Here is a 17244-nt window from a genome sequence, read left to right on the forward strand (position 1 = left end):
AGCATGATGTAATCGGCTCACTTGACCTAAATTCGAATTCTAGGAAACGATACGCAACCGACGCTTGTTGCACGCTGAGAGGTATATGATCGTAGGAGAGACAGAGCATATCGGCTGTAGGTGTTGAAGGATTGGATCAGTCCGCGTCTGCTGTTTGAGGAGGTAGGTTGTCAGAAATATGTGCACATATTTAATATCGACTCCCCCTCCCCCTCCCCCAGCGTTATAACCACCTGTGTCTAATTTGCACTGTTGACAGCGGGTAAAATGCTTATCGATACACATGCCCAAGGTGTATGGTTGTCTCCCTTGAATTTATTCATCGACACGTAGACAAGCGACACCCCTTTGTAAATAACATTTTTTCCAGAATGGTGTAAACCCCATTAAAAACCATAGAAATGTTATTTTTATTTCTTCTATGTGTGTGTGTGTGTGTGTGTGTGTGTGTGTGTGTATGTGTGTGTGTATGTATGTATGTATGTATGTATGTATGTATGTATCTGGTTCTTCTATTTGTTTATGTATGTATGTATGTATGTATGTATGTATGTATGTATGTATGTATGTATGTATGTATGTATGTATGTTCATTAACGCACTTTATTTATTTCGTTATCATTTCTCCTATTTATTTTTGTACAGTTTCCTGGACTGTAAAGTTCTGCGACAACACATTCCGCCTGCAATGTCCATAATTTGAGACCTCATATTCAATTTGACCCAAGAGAAAAAACACCGTAGGTATGATTGATCAAAAGCGACGGCTTCAGACTCAGATTAAGGACAATCTAAACAGTATCGGAGAGCGACTAAATGGACGACCTGTTACTGTGGCTTTTATTGGGACCGTCGGAGTGGGCAAGTCGTCCCTCATCAACACCATAGCAACCGCCATGGCTACCGGAAGCTGGCAGCAACACGCCTACACGGGAGGTCACGGGGGTCAGGCTGAGCCGGTCACAGCTGTCATCAGACGGTACGTCTCTATTTATAAAGTAACCTTGAACTGAATATCATCACCATCATCATCTTCATCTTCATCAGCAGCAGCATCTCCATAACAACTCTTCTCCATCATCACCACTACAATCATCATCACCATCACCAACAGCAGCAGCATCTCCATAACAACCCTTCTCCATCATCACCACTACAATCATCATCACCATCAGCAGCAGCACCAGCATCTCCATAACAACCCTTCTCCATCATCACCACTACAATCATCATCACCATCACCAACAGCACCAGCATCTCCATAACAACCCTTCTCCATCATCACCACTACAATCATCATCACCATCATCATCATCAGCACCAACATCTCCATAACAACCCTTCTCCATCATCACCACTACAAGCATCATCACCATCACCAACAGCACCAGCATCTCCATAACAACCCTTCTCAATCATCACCACTACAAGCATCATCACCATCACCAACAGCACCAGCATCTCCATAACAACCCTTCTCCATCATCACCACTATAAGCATCATCACCATCACCAACAGCACCAGCATCTCCATAACAACCCTTCTCCATCATCACCACTACAATCATCATCACCATCATCATCATCAGCACCAACATCTCCAAAACAACCCTTCTCCATCATCACCACTACAATCATCATCACCATCATCATCACCATCACCAACAGCACCAGCATCTCCATAACAACCCTTCTCCATCATCACCACTACAATCATCATCACCATCACCAACAGCACCAGCATCTCCATAACAACCCTTCTCCATCATCACCACTACAAGCATCATCACCATCACCAACAGCACCAGCATCTCCATAACAACCCTTCTCCATCATCACCACTACAAGCATCATCACCATCACCAACAGCACCAGCATCTCCATAACAACCCTTCTCCATCATCACCACTACAATCATCATCACCATCATCATCATCAGCACCAACATCTCCATAACAACCCTTCTCAATCATCACCACTACAATCATCATCACCATCATCATCACCATCACCAACAGCACCAGCATCTCCATAACAACCCTTCTCCATCATCACCACTGCAATCATCATCACCATCATCATCAGCAGCAGCAAACTCTCCATAACAACCCTTCTCCATCATCACCACTACAATCATCATCACCATCATCATCATCAGCACCAACATCTCCATAACAACCCTTCTCCATCATCACCACTACAATCATCATCACCATCATCATCATCAGCACCAACATCTCCATAACAACCCTTCTCCATCATCACTACTACAATCATAATCATCATCATCAGCAGCAGCAGCTGCAGCATCTCAATAACAACCCTTCTCAATCATCAACACTATAATCACCCCCCCCCAAAAGATTTATTTGGTCATGAAGGTTTTCTTTGTAAAATCGCAAAGATTGTATGTTAATAATATCATGTTTTCTATAATCATCAGTTTTTATCTGTTTCATTCATAATTTTGTTTCACACTGTTATCTTAAGAATACAGTAAGTCTTCCTCTTGTGTCATTGCGAATCAAATATATTCAGCTTTGATATATTTTACATGAAAAGAGAAGCGGGTCAAATTCCGTTAAGCATTAAGTCAATCTTTAATTTTTTTCCGATTGTAAACAGTGCCTTGAGTGCTAAAAAAACAGCTAAACAGCTTCAAGGGCAGTGAGTGACGCCAAGCGATGACGTCACAATGATCTGCTTACCTTTGTCAAATTCATTGTAGTGATATCACCTTGTACTGACTTCTAACACTATTCACTCTGTGCTTTACTTTAAATTTTCCAAATGATATGCAGGTAACTGGCATGAATTAAATTAGGTCAGTACCGAACTTCACACAGCCTGCGGAGCAAACGAGAGAGGACAAGGCAGTCAGGCTCATCGCATGTCATGGATGGTGTTGAACATCGTTCTTGTTGCCAATCACTGGTTTGTCTGGTCCCTACTCCTTCAACCTATGCTTCCCTTGATCCACCCAGCCACCCCGAAGTATGGTGGACGAAGAGGCGGCTATATGGATCGGGTAGTCAAGCTCAGTTGTTGATTGTGTGTCATCGTACCCATACGCCATTGATCAATGCTCATGATATCAATCACTGGTTTGTCTGGTCCCTACTCCTTCAACCTATGCTTCCCTTGATCCACCCGGCCACCCCGAAGTATGGTGGACGAAGAGGCGGCTATATGGATCGGGTAGTCAAGCTCAGTTGTTGATTGTATGTCATCGTACCCAGACGCCATTGATCAATGCTCATGATATCAATCACTGGTTTGTCTGGTCCCTACTCCTTCAACCTATGCTTCCCTTGATCCACCCGGCCACCCCGAAGTATGGTGGACGAAGAGGCGGCTATATGGATCGGGTAGTCAAGCTCAGTTGTTGATTGTGTGTCATCGTACCCAGACGCCATTGATCAATGCTCATGATATCAATCACTGGTTTATCTGGTCCCTACTCCTTCAACTTATGCTTCCCTTGATCCACCCAGCCACCCCGAAGTATGGTGGACGAAGAGGCGGCTATATGGATCGGGTAGTCAAGCTCAGTTGTTGATTGTATGTCATAGTACCCAGACGCCATTGATCAATGCTCATGATATCAATCACTGGTTTGTCTGGTCCCTACTCCTTCAACCTATGCTTCCCTTGATCCACCCGGCCACCCCGAAGTATGGTGGACGAAGAGGCGGCTATATGGATCGGGTAGTCAAGCTCAGTTGTTGATTGTATGTCATCGTACCCAGACGCCATTGATCAATGCTCATGATATCAATCACTGGTTTGTCTGGTCCCTACTCCTTCAACCTATGCTTCCCTTGATCCACCCGGCCACCCCGAAGTATGGTGGACGAAGAGGCGGCTATATGGATCGGGTAGTCAAGCTCAGTTGTTGATTGTATGTCATCGTACCCAGACGCCATTGATCAATGCTCATGATATCAATCACTGGTTTGTCTGGTCCCTACTCCTTCAACTTATGCTTCCCTTGATCCACCCAGCCACCCCGAAGTATGGTGGACTAAGAGGCGGCTATATGGATCGGGTAGTCAAGCTCAGTTGTTGATTGTGTGTCATCGTACCCAGACGCCATTGATCAATGCTCATGATATCAATCACTGGTTTGTCTGGTCCCTACTCCTTCAACTTATGCTTCCCTTGATCCACCCAGCCACCCCGAAGTATGGTGGACGAAGAGGCGGCTATATGGATCGGGTAGTCAAGCTCAGTTGTTGATTGTATGTCATCGTACCCAGACGCCATTGATCAATGCTCATGATATCAATCACTGGTTTGTCTGGTCCCTACTCCTTCAACCTATGCTTCCCTTGATCCACCCGGCCACCCCGAAGTATGGTGGACGAAGAGGCGGCTATATGGATCGGGTAGTCAAGCTCAGTTGTTGATTGTATGTCATCGTACCCAGACGCCATTGATCAATGCTCATGATATCAATCACTGGTTTGTCTGGTCCCTACTCCTTCAACCTATGCTTCCCTTGATCCACCCGGCCACCCCGAAGTATGGTGGACGAAGAGGCGGCTATATGGATCGGGTAGTCAAGCTCAGTTGTTGATTGTATGTCAACGTACCCAGACGCCATTGATCAATGCTCATGATATCAATCACTGGTTTGTCTGGTCCCTACTCCTTCAACCTATGCTTCCCTTGATCCACCCGGCCACCCCGAAGTATGGTGGACTAAGAGGCGGCTATATGGATCGGGTAGTCAAGCTCAGTTGTTGATTGTTTGTCATCGTACCCAGACGCCATTGATCAATGCTCATGATATCAATCACTGGTTTGTCTGGTCCCTACTCCTTCAACCTATGCTTCCCTTGATCCACCCGGCCACCCCGAAGTATGGTGGACGAAGAGGCGGCTATATGGATCGGGTAGTCAAGCTCAGTTGTTGATTGTATGTCATCGTACCCACACGCCATTGATCAATGCTCATGATATCAATCACTGGTTTGTCTGGTCCCTACTCCTTCAACCTATGCTTCCCTTGATCCACCCGGCCACCCCGAAGTATGGTGGACGAAGAGGCGGCTATATGGATCGGGTAGTCAAGCTCAGTTGTTGATTGTATGTCATCGTACCCACACGCCATTGATCAATGCTCATGATATCAATCACTGGCTGTAATCACAATTACAGGTTGTCAAGTAGGAATATTGCAGACTTTGGCGATAGACAACTCTCACTTTAGATGGATACAATTTAATGTGATTGTCACTCATTGTAGTTCGTTCTGTCCCTTGTAAGATACGAGCATATGTCCATAGATACCCACAATGTTGTCGACCTGAAAGGCACAACAACACGCTGTTCCCGACCCTAATGGACGTCCAGGGACTTCCGGATCACATAGACGCCACCTGGCGGAAGGTCCTGTCTCTTCTGTTCTATGGGCGTATTCCCGAGCAGGAAAACCTCCTGGACGTGGTGGCCTACTTGGAGGCCAGGGATGAGTTCCGGCGTCCTAAGTACTGTCGGGGTCGCGATGACCTGAAGGTGGACCGGGTTGTCGTCGTTGCCTCGGCACAAGAGGACTTACCCATGGACCTGCTGGAAGCTCTCGTCGAGGTGGCCAGGCCTATCAGGGGACGCAGTCGAAGAGGTAACTAGAATAAGCTTCTGTGAGGGTAAAGTCATTTTTCAGGGATTTTGCATTTGTAGAAACCCAAGGTCTGCAATTAGCTGCTCGACGACGGGAGGCAGTTTAACAGACCGATGGTTTCTGCAAATTATAATGTGCTGAAATAAAGAGTTACCGTTATCAAAACTAAAAGGGATACAATTTGCCATGACAGAATCCCCCAAACAAACAAATGAAAACAAACACCAACGTGTGATAAGCATTAGTTCTTCACACGAAGACACAACAGAGGTCAGTGTGACACCGGCCTAGAAACACGTCGTCGACAGTCGATTGCGTCAATACTAGTCTCGTGAAGTCGTTTGACCTTAACCTTCATTTACGGCAACATGAAGACAGTTTTGTGGGCTATATAACGTCAGTTTTCGGATTTTTCTTGACATTGACACTGGACTTTGATAATGACATGACTCACAGTGCAATGATTCAAACTAGCACTTGCAAGGAACGTCAGATTAGTGTCATGGGTTGCGCTTCGCCAGAGTGTTCGCTTGTCCCTCAATCTTCAATCTAGCGATTGTTTATTCGGACAAATCACAACAGTTTTCCTGTAAATATACGCACAGGGCATCCCCGACCCATATATCATCAGCTACTCGTGATGCGCTTGGTCATTCACCAAAGTCCACCTCAGACGCCACGTTTGTTTACGTGTGTATGCAAACTACCTGTGACGTCATATGAGTGTGGGTTTTACGACGCCTCTTTTGCAAATATCTAGGAATATCACGACGAGGGACAACAGAAATGGGCTCCACACATTGTACCCATGTGGGGAATCGAACCCGGGCTTTTGGCGTGACGAGCAACGCTTTAACTACTAGCCTACCTCTCCAACCCTCTGACGCCATAACGACAACGTCATTAATGATGGTCCCGTCTTTAGACAAAGTAAAGGCAGTATGATATTGCAGTTTAGCCCGCCAATTCCCTGATAACCGTTTTGGGATAATTCTATCCATGTAAGGTATGATGTGGTATCTGTTTCACTTACAAACATCTGGAAAAAGTTCATGGAAATCCCAAAGTTCAAGAAATCGCGTATCCTATACTTAGTTTCTGATGAAATACACTTTCAGCAGCCTGCAGTATGTATTACACACGATGCAATATGTACGATACTTGTGTCATTTATATTACGTTGTATGAATGACCCTGGATGTAGCACGAATGACACTGTATGTAGCATGAATGACACTGTATGTAGTATGAATAACACAAGATGTAGCATGAACGACACTGGATGTAGCATGAATGACACTGTATGTAGCATGAATGACACTGTATGTAGTATGAATAACACAAGATGTAGCACGAACGACACTGGATGTAGCATGGATGACAAAGTTCAAGAAATCGCGTATCCTATACTTAGTTTCTGATGAAATACACTTTCAGCAGCCTGCAGTATATATTACACACGATGCAATATGTACGATACTTGTGTTATTTATATTACGTTGTATGAATGACACTTGATGTAATATGAATGACACTGGATGTAGAATGGATGACAGTGAATGTAGTATGAATGACACAAGATGTATTATTGATGACACTGGATGTAGTATGAATGACAGTGAATGTAGTATGAATGACACAAGATGTATTATTTATGACACTGTATGTAGTATGAATGACAGTGAATGTAGCATGAATGACACAATAGGTAGTATTGATGACACTGGATGTAGCATGAATGACACTGGGTGTAGTATGAATGACACTTGATGTAGCATGAATGACACTGGATGTAGCATGAATGACACTGTATGTAGCATGAATGACACTGTATGTAGTATGAATAACACAAGATGTAGCATGAACGACACTGGATGTAGCATGAATGACAAAGTTCAAGAAATCGCGTATCCTATACTTAGTTTCTGATGAAATACACTTTCAGCAGCCTGCACACGATGCAATATGTACGATACTTGTGTTATTTATATTACGTTGTATGAATGACACTGGATGTAGTATGAATGACACTGGATGTAGAATGGATGACACTGGATGAAGTATGAATGACACAAGATGTAGTATTGATGACACTGGATGTAGTATGAATGACAGTGAATGTAGCATGAATGACACAAGATGTATTATTTATGACACTGTATGTAATATGAATGACACTGTATGTAGCATGAATGACACTGGATGTAGAATGCATGACACTGGATGTAGTATGAATGACACAAGATGTAGTATTGATGACACTGGATGTAGTATGAATGACACAAGATGTAGTATGAATGACACTTGATGTAGTATAAATGACGCTGGATGTAGTATGAATGACACTGGATGTAGTATGAATTACAGTGGAGGTGGTATGAATGACACTGGATGTAGTATGAATTACAGTGGATGTAGTATGAATGACACTGGATGTAGCATGAATGACACTGGATGTAGAATGCATGACACTGGATGTAGTATGAATGACACAAGATGTAGTATTGATGACACTGGATGTAGTATGAATGACAGTGAATGTAGCATGAATGACACAAGATGTATTATTTATGACACTGTATGTAATATGAATGACACTGTAAGTAGTATGAATTACAGTGGATGTAGTATGAATGACACTGGATGTAGCATGAATGACACTTGATGTAGAATGCATGACACTGGATGTAGTATGAATGACACAAGATGTAGTATGAATGACACTTGATGTAGTATGAATTACAGTGGAGGTAGCATGAACGACACTGGATGTAGTATGAAGGACACTTGATGTAGTATGAATAACACTGGATGTAGTATAAATGACACTGGATGTAGTATAAATGGCACCTGATGTAGTATGAATGACACTTGATGTAGTATAAATGACACTGGATGTAGTATAAATGACACTGGATGTAGTATGAATTACCGTGGAGGTAGTATGAATGAGACTGGATGTAGTATGAAGGACACTTGATGTAGTATGAATGACACTGGATGTAGTATGAATGACACTGGATGTAGTATGAATGACACTGGATGTAGCATGAATGACACTGGATGTAGTATGAATGACAATGGATGTAGTATAAATGACACTGGATGTAGCATGAATGACACTGGATGTAGTATAAATGACACTGGATGTAGTATGAATGACACTGGATGTAGCATGAATGACACTGGATGTAGTATGGATGTAGTATGAATGACACTGGATGTAGCATGAATGACACTGGATGTAGTATAAATGACACTGGATGTAGTATGAATGACACTGGATGTAGCATGACTGACACTGGATGTAGTATAAATGACACTGGATGTAGCATGAATGACACTGGATGTAGTATAAATGACACCTGATGTAGTATAAATGACACCTGATGTAGTATGAATGACCCTGGATGTAGTATGAATGACAATGGATGTAGCATGAATGACAATTGAGGTAGCATGAATGACATTGAATGTGGCATGAATTACACTGGATGTAGTATGAATGACACTTGATGTAGTATAAATGATACTGGATGTAGTATAAATGACACTGGATGTAGTATGAATGACACTTGATGTAGTATAAATGACACCTGATGTAGTATGAATGACACTGGATGTAGTATGAATGACAATGGATGTAGCATGAATGACAATTGAGGTAGCATGAATGACATTGAATGTGGCATGAATTACACTGGATGTTTATATCACTATCTGTTTATCTGAGCAATGTTTATTTCCACCCACAAAGAACACCTATTCGGTTGGAGTGGTTCAACATATACTTCTGTTCCAACAGGCATTCCCATATTTGGGGTCATGACGAAGTGTGATCTCGTCGACCCGGAAGTAGACGTCGATTATCAGCACAGAGAGAGGAGGTTCAAAGACGTCTTGGGTCTACAGGGTACACCACGTTTCCTCCGCTGCATCAACTACTGCAGCGACATCGACCCCGACAACAACATGATCTTCACCAGCTATCCGTACATCGACGTCCCAGTGCTGCGTCTGATGACCCAGATCTGCGACCCAGCCATAGAAGTGGTGCACCAACACGAACCATACCCCTACTGGCACTTTCTCAGAGAAAAGAGTTTATGGATCATAGTGACAATTTTTGTGATCTTTCTGGCGTTCATATGTATTTTGTCCCCAAACCGTCCCCGATACTGATTTTCTGTACGCTGTAGACTCAGTGAAATGAATTTAAAAAAGCGTCCATATGGATATTGCTCATGCTAGGCTGCATAACAAAACCAAAGTTTCCCGAATGGTGTAAGACCTTTTATATTATTATTCATTTTTAAAACAAAAGGTTTTTGGAAGCCCACTTTCAATTTTCCCCCGCCAGAAATACGAAGAAACACAACGGGACACAACTGAAAGTAGGCTCTATGATACAATGTCATTTGTCAAGGATGGACACCAGAGTCTGTTCCCTATCTCATTATTACCTGGCATGCGGTAGTGTAACGTCCACGCAGTATTATCAGAGGGAACACTGGACACTGATTGGATGTTGAGGGACTCCCATCTACACATGCACCTCTGTAGCATTCAATACACCAGGACAGTATCATGTAAAGTAAATATCCCATCCTCTGTCTCTCCCTCTCTCGTATCGAGAGCGTCTGTATGATAACATTTTTTCTGGAATAAAAATGTAAGAAATATAGTTGTTTAGTTTTGTCACACTCCTGTTGAGAGAGATCATAACCTTCAGTGGGTCTACGGGGCAGAGAGAGAGAGAGAAAGAGAGAGAGAGAGAGAGAGAGAGAGAGAGAGAGAGAGAGAGAGAGAGAGAGAGAGAGAGATCATAACCTTCAGTGGGTCTACGGGGCAGAGAGAGAGAGAGAGAGAGAGAGAGAGAGAGAGAGAGAGAGAGAGAGAGTCTTACGGGATCGGGTGGTCAGGCTCGCTGACTTGGTTGATGCATGTCATCGTATCCCAATTGCGTAGATTGATGCTCAGTCACTGAATTATTAACAGACCGCCGACAGCTGGAATATTGCTGAGTGGGGCGTCAAACAACAAACACACAAACAAAAACTTTATGTTCGCACACATATACCCCAGGTTCTGTATACATAAATATTTTCCAAGGTAAATTTCTGTAAGCACATGTATAACCCAGTTTCCTTTTCGTGACACAAACGTTCCCCAGGTACCTTTCTGTATACACAGATATACCCCAGGTGCCTTTCTGTATACACAGATATACCCCAGGTGCCTTTCTGTATACACAGATATACCACAGGTGCCTTTCTGTATACACAGATATACCCAAGGTGCCTTCCTGTTCACACAAATAAACCCCCATGTCCCTTTCTGTATACACACTCATACCCAAGGTGCCTTTCTGTATACACAGATATATCCCAGATGCCTTTCTGTATACACAAATATACCCCAGGTGCCATTCTGTACAGACAGATATACCCCAGGTGCCTTTCTGTACACAGAGATACATGTATACCCCAGTTGCCTTTCTGTACACACAAATATACCCCAGGTGCCTTTCTGTATACACAGATAAACCCCAGGTGCCTTTCTGTTTATACAATCATACCCAAGGTGCCTTTCTGTACACACAAATATACCCCAGGTACCTTTCTGTATACATAAATATACCCCAGGTACCTTTCTGTACACACAAATATACCCCAGGTACCTTTCTGTTCACACAAATATACCCCAGGTGCCTTTCTGTTCACACAAATATACCCCAGGTGCCTTCTGTATACACACTCATACCCAAGGTGCCTTTCTGTATGGAGAGATATATCCCAGATGCCTTTCTGTATACACAAATATACCCCAGGTGCCATTCTGTTCACACAGATATACCCCAGGTGCCTTTCTGTACAGACAAATATCCCCAGGTGCCTTTCTGTATACACAAATATACCCCAGGTGCCTTTCTGTATACACAGATATGCCCAAGGTGCCTTTCTGTTCACACAAATATACCCCATGTGCCTTTCTGTACACACAAATATACCCCAGGTGCCTTTCTGTATACACAAATATACCCCAGGTGCCTTTCTGTATACACAGATATGCCCAAGGTGCCTTTCTGTTCACACAAATATACCCCAGGTGCCTTTCTGTACACACAAATATACCCCAGGTGCCTTTCTGTACACACAGATATATCCCAGGTGCCTTTCTGTTCACACAAATATACCCCAGGTGCCTTTCTGTACACACAAATATCCCCAGGTGCCTTTCTGTATACACAAATATACCTCAGGTGCCTTTCTGTATACACAAATATACCCCAGGTGCCTTTCTGTATACACAGATATGCCCAAGGTGCCTTTCTGTTCACACAAATATACCCCATGTGCCTTTCTGTTCACACAAATATACCCCAGGTGCCTTTCTGTTCACACAAATATACCCCAGGTGCCTTTCTGTATACACAAATATACCCCAGGTGCCTTTCTGTATACACAGATATGCCCAAGGTGCCTTTCTGTTCACACAAATATACCCCAGGTGCCTTTCTGTACACACAAATATACCCCAGGTGCCTTTCTGTACACACAGATATATCCCAGGTGCCTTTCTGTATACACAGATATACCCCAGGTGCCTTTCTGTATATACAATGATACCCAAGGTGCCTTTCTGTACACACAAATATACCCCAGGTGCCTTTCTGTATACACAGATATGCCCAAGGTGCCTTTCTGTTCACACAAATATACCCCATGTGCCTTTCTGTTCACACAAATATACCCCAGGTGCCTTTCTGTTCACACAAATATACCGCAGGTGCCTTTCTGTATACACAGATATATCCCAGGTACCTTTCTGTACACACAGATATACCCCAGGTGCCTTTCTGTACACACAAATATACCCCAGGTACCTTTCTGTATATACAATCATACCCAAGATGCCTTTCTGTACACACAGATATACCCCAGATGCCTTTCTGTATACACAAATATACCCCAGGTACTTTACTGTACACATAAATGTACCTGAAATACCTTTCTGTACACATAGATATACCCCTGGTGTCTGAATGTATACACAATTATACCCAAGCTTCCTGACTGTATACAAAGATATAGCCTAGGTATCTAAATGTATACAGAAATATACTCCAGGTTCATGACTGTATTCATTCTTATACCCCAGGTGTCTAAATATATACATTAATATACCCCAGCTTCCTAACTGTGATACATAAATATAACACAGGTACCTGACTGTATACGTAAATATACCCCAGGTTCCTGACTGTATACCTAAATATGTCCACAGGTTCCCGACTGTATACATAAATATACCCCAGGCGTCTAAATGTTAACATAAATATACCCCAGGTTCCTGACTGTATACATAAATATAACCTATGTGTCTAAATATATACATAAATATACCCCAGCTTCCTAAATGCGATACATAAATATACCCAAGGTTCCTGACTGTATACATAAGTATACCCCAGGTGCCTTTTTGTACACACAGATATATCCCAGGTGCCTTTCTGTATACACAGATATACCCCAGGTGCCTTTCTTTTCACACAAATATACCCAAGGTGCCTTTCTTTTCACACAAATATACCCCAGGTGCCTTTCTGTTCACACAAATATACCCCAGGTGCCTTTCTGTATACACAGATATATCCCAGGTACCTTTCTGTACACACAGATATACCCCAGGTGCCTTTCTGTACACACAAATATACCCCAGGTACCTTTCTGTATATACAATCATACCCAAGGTGCCTTTCTGTACACACAGATATACCCCAGGTGCCTTTCTGTATACACAGATATACCCCAGGTACTTTACTGTACACATAAATGTACCCGAGGTACCTTTCTGTACATATAGATATACCCCTGGTGTCTGAATGTATACACAATTATACCCCAGCTTCCTGACTGTATACAAAGATATAGCCTAGGTATCTAAATGTATACAGAAATATACCCCAGGTTCATGACTGTATTCATTCTTATACCCCAGGTGTCTAAATATATACATTAATATACCCCAGCTTCCTAACTGTGATACATAAATATAACACAGGTACCTGACTGTATACGTAAATATACCCCAGGTTCCTGACTGTATACCTAAATATACCCCAGGTTCCCGACTGTATACATAAATATACCCCAGGTGTCTAAATGTATACATAAATATACACCAGCTTCCTAACTGTGATACATAAATATACCCCAGGTACCTTGCTGTATACATAAATATACCGCCTCTGTGTAGGTAATATTTCTGGTATTGAGACATTGATATAATTTTACCAGGTTTGAGCAATATTGAGCACTTAAACATCTGACAGTCCCTGGAAAGCCGAACTCATAATTCGAGAGGTCCTGCTGTTGCCAAATCGATGGAGTGACCGTGATACATACCGCTTTAGGATATAAACGAGTCACACAGAAATAAATTAATAGAAATACGCTCATAAATACGATATAAACGAGCTATTCAGAAATAGAACAAATACACAGAATGCTTCTTTGATAGGCACGCTCTTAATTGTAATAAAGAAGTTGTTCATCCATAAATTCTTATCCTTACATAGAATGCATTAAACAAAAATACAGTAATCTCCAATCACAATTAATCAGTTGAAACAGGCAGAAAATACCATTAACGGAACGAAAATGTCCAGTCTGCCTGCCGTGTGACACAGGAGAGGGTAGATGTCCTTCGTTTGAAAATGTCCACTCTGCCTGCCGTGTGACACAGGAGATGTGGGTAGATGTCCTTCGTTTGAAAATGTCCACTCTGCCTGCCTGCCGTGTGACACAGGAGATGTGGGTAGATGTCCTTCGTTTGAAAATGTCCAGTCTGCCTGCCGTGTGACACAGGAGATGTGGGTAGATGTCCTTCGTTTGAAAATGTCCACTCTGCCTGCCTGCCGTGTGACACAGGAGATGTGGGTAGATGTCCTTCGTTTGAAAATGTCCAGTCTGCCTGCCGTGTGACACAGGAGATGTGGGTAGAAGTCCTTCGTTTGAAAATGTCGAGTCTGCCTGCCGTGTGACACAGGAGATGTGGGTAGATGTCCTTCGTTTGAAAATGTCCAGTCTGCCTGCCGTGTGACACAGGAGACGTGGGTAGATGTCCTTCGTTTGAAAATGGGAGGAACTATTATTACATTAGACCTGACATGTTTAAAATGAATTTACTTTTTTTTAGAGCACCAGAAACATTGAAACTATATATATCCACCTTGCCAGTTTACGTGTGTAGTGGAGTACGAGGTGACTAACGGGATCGTGTGGTCAGGCTCGCTGACATGGTTGATACATGTTATCGATTCCAATTGCCTGGATCGATGCTCATGATGTCAGTCACTGGATTGTCTGATCCCGAGTCGATTGTTTACAGCCCGCGTCAGCAAAGTGACAAGGTAAGGATGTCATCTGTGGGATAAATCCATACTATGCTTCTTGTTCTTCAAAGTAGACGCTCATGGAGGCCATGTAATAACATCTAATTTGGAGAGGGGGCACGGGTGGCCCAATTGTCTTAGGCGCCGCGATTCGCTGTGCAGAGTTGTGCCCTTTCCCACGCCAGAAACCTATGATTGTGGGTTCGAATCCCGGTTCGCCCCGAGTAGGTTTTTCAGCAACATACCCGTGCTCGTGGGTTTCACCGAAGTGATAAACGTCTGAGATCTGCATCAATTCCGGCTTTCCTCCCACATTGGAGGTGGCTCGCCGTGATATATTTGGAATACTGTTAAAAGTGGCGTTAAAGGGCAAGTTCACACGGAAATGAACCTATTTTTCTTGTACTTTTTCCACATTAAAAGTGTTAACATAGAAGTGTCATAGACAAAAATATAAAAATATCACAATTAATTAACATATTTTTCGCATTAAACGATTTATATTTTTCACATTTACCAAGTGTTCTATTTCCACAACAAAAACACCATGGCTTATGCCCCTTGCAATATGACGTCATTGGTGCCAATTGATAAACATTATGACGTCATCATGCTTATTTGGAGCCGCTTCACGTGGTGTAGGTCCAGGTGTGTGATTCTAGCGTCTCAGATGCCAGCCAGCATAGTGTTATGCTGAGTCACCACTGCGCCGGAGTGTGTCGTAGGCCATGTTGTTTTACCGCAAACTGGTACTTGATATCTTTTGCGTTGAGAATAGACAGGGACCCAGTTGAATTGGCACCAATTACGTCATAATCTAAGGGTGATAACTCAGGCCTGTTTAGCTCGAAAAACGAAGGCCTCATAACGGCATATCATTTTCACACTATTGTGAGCTTCCTACGTTCACTGTGAAAAAATTGAGTGTATATTTTCAAAAACAGATACTAATTAATTCTAAAATTGCGTTTTGTTTAGAAAAAGAAAGAAAATGATTTTTGCGTGTACACTTCCCCTTTAAACCAATTCAATCACTGACTGATTCATTCTCTGCTGTGCAGATGTACATTATCATAATAGACCTTCAGTTTCAGTGGGGGAAAAGTAACATTTTAAACTCCGAATTTGAGTCGTTTGATTAAGATATTCGAAGCAATGATATACATATCCAGGTTTCCAATCGCCATTTAAAAAAGACAGAAAACACGTGGTAGGGAGTTGCGGTTAATGGTAAAAATAATGTAATCTCTAAAACAAGCAGTTGGTCGCCGCCCTGCGAATGAACCAGTAAGACACCCTTCCCGGGTCTATCTGGTATCAAAATGTGGCGACCCCGTGCCGAAACTAAATACTTCCCTTCAATGACGTTGTGAGAGGGCCCCTACCATGGAGAATCCGTCATTCACATATGGTACAGACGTTTACCACATGACAATGTATAATGCTTTATTGATTCGCTCAGTACATATTCAATATGTAAAGGCTTTAACCGTCACGATGTAGGCCACACATACACGCTCTTTGTCGTTGGCCCTGTAGCGAGTATAGTAACACATTATTTCCAGGAAGCGAAAGCGAAAGTAAACAATTGCCCCCTACGGAATGAATCAGACACTGACAACGAAACAAGCCTGGTCATACTGGGGAACTTCCCCCTGGGTAATTTGTGCCGTACCCGTGACGTCTACAACTACAACATAAACTACTACTACTACTACTACTACGACTACTTCTACTTATACTTCCACCACCACTACCATTACCATCCCCACAACCACTACCACCACCAAGACCACTATCATCACCACAACCAAGACCACCACTACTACCACTACTACTACTACAACCAGCACCACCACCACTACAATTACTACTACCACCACCACTACAACCACTACCACCACTACCACTATCATCACCACCACCAATACCACCACTACTACTACAACCACCACCACCACCACTACAATTACTACTACCACCACCACTACAACTACTACCACCACCACAACCACTATCATCACCACCACCAAGACTACCACTACTACCACTACTACTACTACTACTACCACCACCACCACTACAACTACTACTACCACCAGCACTACTACTACTACTACTACTACCACTACTACTACTACCACCATCACTACTACTACTACCACCACTACTACTTCTACTACTACTACTACAACCACCACTACTACTACTACTACTACGA

General features: G+C 42.8%; 2 protein-coding genes across 2 annotated transcripts; both read left to right on the top strand.

Moving 5' to 3' along the window:
• The first annotated feature begins 26 nt into the window (after nucleotides 1-26).
• LOC124124988 lies at nucleotides 27-10310 on the top strand. Its single transcript, XM_046488298.2, has 4 exons — nucleotides 27-162; nucleotides 646-979; nucleotides 5292-5626; nucleotides 9432-10310. Exons 2-4 carry the CDS (start codon nucleotides 747-749, stop codon nucleotides 9806-9808), a joined length of 945 nt encoding a protein of 314 aa, XP_046344254.2. The 5' UTR covers nucleotides 27-162; nucleotides 646-746; the 3' UTR covers nucleotides 9809-10310.
• Nucleotides 10311-11447: 1137 nt separating this feature from the next.
• LOC125378960 (putative protein CRIPAK) lies at nucleotides 11448-14500 on the top strand. Its single transcript, XM_048394964.1, has 2 exons — nucleotides 11448-13100; nucleotides 13691-14500. The coding sequence occupies exon 1, from the start codon at nucleotides 11609-11611 to the stop codon at nucleotides 12629-12631; it is 1023 nt and encodes a 340-aa protein (XP_048250921.1). The 5' UTR covers nucleotides 11448-11608; the 3' UTR covers nucleotides 12632-13100; nucleotides 13691-14500.
• The last annotated feature ends 2744 nt before the right edge of the window (nucleotides 14501-17244 follow it).

Source organism: Haliotis rufescens, unplaced genomic scaffold, assembly GCF_023055435.1.
Source record: "Haliotis rufescens isolate VD_foot unplaced genomic scaffold, xgHalRufe1.0.p SCAF_135, whole genome shotgun sequence".
Taxonomy (NCBI): Eukaryota; Metazoa; Mollusca; class Gastropoda; order Lepetellida; family Haliotidae; genus Haliotis; species Haliotis rufescens.